The following is an 8,479-nucleotide window of genomic DNA, read 5'->3' as shown; positions in this document are numbered from 1 at the left end:
GACAGTCTTCAGGCCTTTGATTAACCCCTAGACACCAAAGGAAACCCTTATTAACACTTGACCACAACAAAGTTAAGATTTAACAAAACCCAACTTACCGAAAACGTGTTGTCACGATACACACGGGATCGTAAATTAAAGAAACAAAAGAATGAAAAGATGAGGGGAGAACAAAATTTTGGCAATGGATAAAGGAGAACAAAATATCAGAGAGAAAAGAGAAAAAATTTTGGAAAAGAGGAAAAGAGAAAGTGGATGTCAGTTTCTGTAGGAGAGATTTTGGGAAACCGATTACCCAAATCCCACTAATTCTCATCCTAACCACCCACTACATAGAATCCCACAACTACTAGAACTCTAACGCAGAGCCGAGCAAAATAAAACTCCCTAATCGCGTAGGGATTCAATCACAGGACCTCCAGTATACGAACACACTACTTAACCTCTAGACCAGCAGGCCTATTCTAATATGAAATTACAAGTAACTTAATATAAGCGTGCTGACTAGAAGTTAAGGCTTAATTCAGGAAAAATCCAAAATTTTCCAAAGTCATGGCTTGAACTTAGGACCTCCCACACACACCCAAAACACTTAACCATTGAAGCAGATACAGATATATGTGTCAATGAATCACAAAGACATATTTAAAAACGTGGGGTATTACAACTCTACCCTTCTAAAAGAAAATTTCAGCCTCAAAATTTTTACTTGATCAGAAAAGGTGTAGATACTGCTGACGCATCGAAGCCTCTTGCTCTCAAATGGCCTCCTCGATGTTAAAATTCCGCCACAGCACCTTCACTAAGGGAATAGACTTCCTTCTCATAACCTTAACGTTGCGATCTAGAATCCAAACTGGCTCCTCCTCAAAGGTCAGATCTGGCTGAACCTCAATTTCCTGAACAGGAACAATATGCGTGGGATTAGAGCGGTAGCGTCTCAACATCGAGACGTGAAAAACATCATGAATGTGATCTAACTCTAGAGGTAGCTCCAACTGATATGCGACTGGTCCCACTCGTCTCAAAATTTGATACGGCCCAATAAACCGAGGGCTCAGCTTGCCCCTGCGACCTAACCTCAGAATCTTCTTCCATGGCGAGACCTTGAGAAAAATGAAGTCCGCCACAAAATACTCTATCTCTCAACGCTTCAGATCTGCATAGGACTTCTGCCTATCAGAAGCCACTTTCAGTCAATCTTGAATCAAACGGAGTTTGTCTTCAATTTCTGAAACTAACTCCGAACCCAGAATACGTCGCTCACCCAACTCAATCCAACATAAGGAAGTGCGACACTTACGACCATACAGTGCCTTGTAATGTGCCATCTGTATACTAGATTGGTAACTGTTATTGTAAGCAAACTCTGCTAATGACAAGTACTCCTCCCAACTACATCGGAAATCAATAACGCAGCTCCTTAACTTGTCCTTCAGTATCTGAATCATCCTTTCCGACTGACCATCTGTCTGAGGATGGAAAGCAGTACTGAAGTCTAATCTTGTATCCAGAGCCTCATGAAGCTTCTTCTAGAACTGAAACATGAAACAATGATCCCTGTCAGAGATGATCGAGACAGGTACCCCAAGTAGCCTCACTATTTTAGAAATGTAGAGTTTAGCCAACTTTTGCAGAGAAAATTCTGTTCTGACCGGAATGAAGTGAGCAGACTTGGTCAATCAATTAACAATGACCCAGACAGAATCCTTCTTAGTGGGTGTTAGAGGCAACCCACTAACAAAGTCCATCGTTACTCCATCCCATTTCCATAACGAAATCTTAACCGGCTGCAGTAACCTTGAAGGTAACTGATACTCAGCCTTAACCTGTTGACAAGTCAAACAGCGAGCAACGAAGTTAGTAACCTCATGTTTCAACCCCGACCACCAATATAAATCTCACAAATCTCGATACATTTTGTTCTCACCGAGATGCATAGCATAAAGGCTACTATACCCTTCCCTCAGAATCGACTGTCTCAAGTCTTCATCATTCGGTACACAAATCTGACCGTAAAAACACAATACCCTATCCTTATTAGTCTTAAAATTCATAGTAACACCACTCTCCACCTAACGAAAATGTAACTTCAGATACTTGTACCCCAACTATTTATCTCTGATCTGATCAATCCATATCGGTTTCACTTGAAGTTCTACCAACAGACTTTGATCATCGAAAAGACTCAGTCAAGTGAACATCGCTCTCAGATTGGTCATAGCCCTATGTCTTGACACATCGGTCATCACATTGGCCTTTCTAGGATGATACTCGATAGTCCAGTCGTAATTCTTAAGCAGTTCAACCCATCTACGTTGTCTAAGGTTTAACTCCTTCTAGGTGAGGAGATATTTGAGGCTCTTGTGATCAGTGTAGATGATACACTTCTCACCATACAGGTAATGCCTTTAGATTTTCATTGCAAAAACTATGGCAGCTAACTCCAAGTCATGCGTTGGATAATTTTCTTCATGAGTCTTAAGCTGACGAGACGCATACGCAACTACCTTTCCGTTTTACATCAGAACACAACCCAGACCCATATGTGATGCATCACTGTGTACCACGAAGTCTTTACCAAGCTTAAGCTATATTAGAACAGGAGCTGAGTTAAAATTATCTTGAGCTTATCAAAGCTCTCCTGCTGTGCATCAGTCCAAATGAAAGGAACTCCTTTACGTAGTAGTTTAGTCATCAGAGCTGGGATCAAGGAGAACCCCTCTGCGAAACATCGATAATATCCTGCTAACCCTGAAAAGCTACAGATTTTAGACACATTCTTTGGCTATTTCCAACTCAACACAGCCTTAATCTTATGGGGATCAACACAAATCCCTTTAGCCGAAACCACATGTCCCAGAAATGTCACTTCTCGAAGCCAGAACTCAAACTTGTTGAACTTCGCATACAATTGTTTCTCTAGAAGAATCTGTAGAACCACTCTGAGTTGCTCATCGTGCTGATCCTCTGTCTTAGAATACACTAATATGTCGTCGATGAACACCACTAAAAATTAATCCAGATAGGGTTGAAATACTCTGTTCATTAAATCCATAAATGCCGCCGGTGCATTAGTCAAACCAAAGGGTATAACTAGGAACTCGTAATGTCTATAACGAGTCTTAAATACCTTCTTATGTACATCGGCCTCCTTAACTCTCAACTGATGATAGCCCGAACGCAAATCGATCTAAGAAAACATAGAGGCCCCTCTGAACTGATCAAATAAATCATCTATCCTCCGAAGTGGGTACTTATTCTTGATCGTTAGCTTGTTCAACTGACAGTAGTCGATACACATCCTCATTATCCTATCTTTCTTTTTCACGAAAAGGATAGGTGTTTTCCATGGAGACACACTGGGACTAATGAACCCACAATCCAACAACTCCTAAATCTGAGCCTTAAGTTCTGTCAGCTCTTTCGGTGCCATTCAGTAAGGGGTGATAGACACCGGAGCTGTACCAGGAATCAACTCAATCCCAAACTCTACCTCACGGCTCAGAGGCAACCTCGGTAACTCCTTAGGAAAGACATTCGAAAAATCTCTCACAGTTCTGATATCCTTAACAGAAGAGTCCCCCGGATAAAAAATATTAACGTAGACTAAAAATGCCTGACACCCTTTTCAGACCAACTTTTCCACTACCAAAGCTGAGATCACATTAGTCAAGTAGTCTCGTCACTCCTCAATCACAATTACCTCGTTGTCCTCATTGGCTGTCAACACAACCCTTTTTGTCGTACAATCCAGACTTACTCGATGCTTTACCAACCAATCCATCCCCAATATCAAATCAAACTCTCTAAACGGAAGCTCCATCAAATCAACCCGAAATATTATCCCTTGAACCTCTAACGGAACGTCTCTATACAAGTTACTAATTTGAATAGATTGCCCCAAAGGACTCACAATAGTCACTTCATTAGAAGTATCCTCGACCGAAATCCCTAAAGTTTCAGAGACAGTGCTAGCTACTGTCGAAACCCTTTTTATTATTTTGAAAACAATGGGGATCGACTTTGAAAAAAAATGTGGAGTCGCCACCAATCTCTTGATTTAGGTGTGATTGGGCCACCTGTTAAAATGCTTTATTCATGCAAAATCAAAAAAGTGGGTTCGAGAGTCGGTTACGCATGAGGAAGGGTTAGCACCCTCATTACGCCCAAAATTGGTACCAAACTGATTTGAGGCTATCCTTATGCCAAAAGGTTTTTTTTTTAAAAAAGAAAAGATTTTCCAAAGTATGATTCTTTTTAAAATGTTCGAGTAGTTTAAGTTAGGGGTCAAAATTCTCTCGTTTCAAAGATATGCAATATCATACCCAGCACGATTGGATACGATCCCTTATACCTTTAAAAATGCGATTGATTTTCGACTTTTGAAAACTTATACACTAAAATTATAAAAGGTTATCCAAATATTTAGTTCACCGGAAAAATCATACCCAGTACGGTTGAGCACGATTTTCCGAATTGCCAAATGTTGGATATTGCCTTATTTCAGAATTTTTGAGTGATAAAGAAAATTGGAAATTTGCTTGAAACACGTTTATTCGTTTTAAAATGGAATGCTTAATGAATTGTATCAAAACATTTGTATAAAAAAAAAGGTTAGTGAGTATGAAATAATACACGCACATATAGTACAATAAACCTCACTTAATAAATCCAACAATTATGTACAATTATTCTAAGTATAATGTGACAAAAAATTCTTTAAGCATGGATAGTGAATGATTAATACAAAAATGATATACACAATAATTAACATGACACAATATAAAATGAAGCACAAAAATATGTACAAAATAAAATGGAATTAGAAATCAATATAATATAAGACATTTTCAACATAATGATGAATTAATTAACACAGCACATAAATTGACAAGTTATTATGAAAGCCAAGGATATATAATTATTTGAAATAAATATTGTAGATTAAAACATTTGAATAATATGTAAAACATTTCACACAAATTTAAAAAAAATGACAATAGGCATGGTAACTTAAACAACATATAAAATACAAAAGAAGAGTAAAACACATGATAAAATATAATGTACATAATAAATTCATAGTACATATATATATAAATAAATTTGGGTATAATTATTTTTTTATATAAAAAAATGAAATTAATAATGTATCAAAAAAACAAATATATAAATTATACATGTAATGAAATATAAAAAATATAATTATATACATAAAAAAGGTAAAAAACTATGTTCGTAAAATACATAAATTTAGTGATGCATATTCATAAAACTATATTTATAAAGGAAAATTTAAAACAAATAATATAAAACATAATTTTTTATGTAAAAAAATTGATTTGGATTGATGGAACATATAAATAATACATACGTAAGGATAATGTGAGAGTGTATACAATAAATAAGTTATATGATTTAAAATATAGTTCTTAAAAGAAATATATTATACACATAAATAACTTAAAAATATATATATATACATAGGAAAATATTTACGTAAAGTTATATAAAAATAATAACATGTACCATAGTAAAAACGATTTAATATGTATTATATCCATGTGAAGACACTTTAGAAATAATTGTATATTTAAATAACATGGAATTATAAAATTAACTTTAATTTTACCATAAAATATATATGTGAAGAAATTTTGGAAATGACAGAATGTTAAAATAACATGAAATGAAAAAATATGAATTAAAAAAACTTAATTTTATCATATATTGTACATTTAATAAAAATAATTAGGTACAAATTTAACAAGCATGGTTTTAATTGAAACAAAATTAAAACAGGAGAAGCAATTTACAAATAAGATAATTATAAAATAGGATCAATGTGCCACGTGCGCAAATGCGCGGGGATTGGAATTGAAAATATCCCGCGCCCACAATACTGTACTAGACCGTGGATCAAAGTGAAAAAATGCACAAATTAGAAGGCTAAATTTAAAAAAATGGGTAAGCTAATTGATTGCTAATTGAAAGGTTCGCGCAAAGGGAAGGATTTGTTGCATAAATTGACCATTTTAGGCGCAAAAGGCCCCCCCACCCTTTTACACGGTGCCGTTTCATTAGCATGTCATTTAAGACCTTTCTTTTCCTAAATCTATTTTCTAAACGCAGCCCCCACTTCACCAAAATTCATAGCCCTAAAAATCAATTTGTTTGGGCATATTCCAGCAGCCACCGAGTACACCACTTCATCAGGTGGTCGATGGCACTCTAGCGACAATCGATGATGCCTTTGGGTCCTTCCAACTTCGATTCTCAGCGAAGAGGACAGAGATCCATGGCTGATTTGCAAGGTAAGACTTGCCTTTTTATTCTCTTTGTTTCAGAAAACCAAATGATGAAAAATACTTGCAGGAAAATTGATAGAAATAATAGAAAAATTAAAAGAATAAGGAAGATCACCTTTCCAGAAATTCTTTTATTTTTGAAATTTTCTAAATTTGATGTATGTATATTGTATGTGTATGCGTAGAGTGTGCGTAATATGCCTTTTTTTTGCAGGTACATTTGACGGCTTTTTATAGCCAGATTTACAGAGTAAATAAAAAATAAAATTACATTTTCTTGCTGTCAATCGCTGTAAATTCTGTTAGCTTCTCTCTCGTGCATTCCTTTGCTGTTTATTTTCCTTCTCGTAGGTTTCGTTGACGTGGAGGAACGGAGGTGCACGTGCGATGTAGCGAGGCCACTCATGAAGGCTGCGGCACGAGGCTACTGACTTAGGGTTTCATTTTCTGAAACTGAAGCTTGGATTATTTGGGCCATTGGGCTGTGTATTTTGTTGGGTTTAGGTTTTTTTAATTTGAGCCCGTTATTTTTGGTTGTTGGGCTATGTAAGAAATGGACATTGGATATTATTATTATTTATATTTTGATTTGTTTTTTAGTTTGTGTAAGCCCGGGCACAAATTGGGTCTTACAGCTACATAGAAGTGTGTAGAGCCTATATCAATCAATGCCAAATAAGATACATTAAATATTAAAAACGTACCCGTAATAACGTACGAAGCATCTTGGTCGTCATGATAACGAGCAGCATAAACCAAAGTAGGCTGCCTCGTCTCAGTCGATCCAGCACTTCTGCTTGGTGCTCTCTGTCCTCGGCCCATGCCGTTACCACCCCTGGCTTGACTCTGCCACAAGATAGCTGCTGAACTACTCTTAGCGGCTGTACAGTACTAGAACCCTGAGCTTGCATCTGATCAGTTCTCAGTGGACAGTCTTTAACACGATGCTTAGTTGAACTACATCTTAGACATGCCCAGTAGTTCTCCAACATTCGCCCGGATGGCATCTACCACAATGCCCAAACAATGCCACCCCAGTAGGTGCAATAAGAGGCCCAGCTCTTATTGGCCCATCAGATCTGGCCTTTTTTTTAGGCCTCAACCCAGAACTCGAAGGCTCTAAATCCCTCTTGTTCCTACCCCTCTCGCGATCTCTATTCTGGTGCTCTGCGCGTTTAACATCTTCAGCAATCTTGGCCTTCTTGACTAGAACAGCTAACTCATGCTCCCTCTACGGAGCTATCAGTATCCTCAGATTATCCCTAATACTGTCTTTAAAACGTACACATCTCTCGTACTCAGTCACCACAGGCCTCGCCCATAACGGCTCAATCTCAAGAATTCGGCCTCATACTCGACCACTGAACGGTCTCCTTGGGTGAGATTAAGGAACTCAAGCCTCCTGGCATCAATGTAGCTAGCTCCTATATACTTACTCTGAAACACAGTTTTAAAATAGTCCCAAGTCAATCGGTCGAGCTGAGTGCCCTCCTTAATCATCAGCCACCACTGATATGCTTCCTCGCGAAGCAGAGAAACAGTCCCTTTCAATTTCTGCTCAGGGGTAAAGTCCAGATCATCCATTATTCTATTCTTGGCCTCCATCCAGTACTTAGCCACGTTAGGGGCGACTCCAACGACAGTTCTGAATAACTCATCCCCATTGGACCGGAGTCGTTCTATAACTGACCTCCGGCTCCCAGCTCTAGTGTTGGGCCCAGCGACCCTCTCTAAAATCCTCAGCATAGCCTGGGACAATGCGTCATCCCTGGCTGTGTGATCATGAGACCTAGCCTCTAAAGCAGGTGAAACCAGCATCTCGCTCGTATCAAGATTCGACATGCTGCCACGACCTCTAGTACCCCATCCGTAGATACCTCGTGTGCTCATTGCACATTCCGGAATTTATCTGTATTAATAGTTTTATACATTAGTCAATAGTTCTAATATTTTATTAACAGATATTTTATACCGTACAGTATCAGAATGCTCAAAGTCGGTTATCGCGAGTAGTAGTCTCACTACAGTTTTCAGTTTACACTACCTAGAGTGTTTTTAGTGTGATATACTACCTGAAGTAGTTTCAATATATTCTAATAATACTTTCAGACATTCTAATTAGAGTTTCAGAAACTTACAAGATCGGCGCTGGAGACTCGGTGTACCAC

At 37.8% G+C, this 8,479-nt stretch overlaps 1 protein-coding gene and 1 long non-coding RNA gene across 2 annotated transcripts; one reads left to right on the top strand and one right to left on the bottom strand.

Moving 5' to 3' along the window:
- Positions 1-5,709: 5,709 nt before the first annotated feature.
- LOC107893584 (uncharacterized) lies at positions 5,710-6,910 on the top strand. Its single transcript, XR_001682880.2, has 2 exons — positions 5,710-6,317; positions 6,526-6,910. It is a non-coding gene; the product is annotated as an uncharacterized lncRNA (long non-coding RNA).
- Positions 6,911-7,613: 703 nt separating this feature from the next.
- Positions 7,614-8,201, bottom strand: LOC107894485 (uncharacterized). Its single transcript, XM_016819756.1, has 2 exons — positions 8,101-8,201; positions 7,614-8,016 (listed from the first exon to the last, which is right to left on the bottom strand). Exons 1-2 carry the CDS (start codon positions 8,199-8,201, stop codon positions 7,614-7,616), a joined length of 504 nt encoding a protein of 167 aa, XP_016675245.1.
- Between the last annotated feature and the right edge of the window lie 278 nt (positions 8,202-8,479).

This window comes from Gossypium hirsutum, chromosome A13 (genome assembly GCF_007990345.1).
Source record: "Gossypium hirsutum isolate 1008001.06 chromosome A13, Gossypium_hirsutum_v2.1, whole genome shotgun sequence".
NCBI lineage: Eukaryota > Viridiplantae > Streptophyta > Magnoliopsida > Malvales > Malvaceae > Gossypium > Gossypium hirsutum.
Note: the sequence above shows the minus strand (reverse complement) of the source record. Positions and strands in the feature narration are given on the sequence as shown.

Coding starts and splice junctions, on each gene's coding strand:
- LOC107894485 (XM_016819756.1), bottom strand. CDS start 8,201: ATGAGCACACGAGGTATCTACGGATGGGGTACTAGAGGTCGTGGCAGC. Junction 8,017..8,100: donor TCACCTGCTTTAGAGGCTAG/GTCTCATGATCA, acceptor GCCCAACACTAG/AGCTGGGAGCCGGAGGTCAG.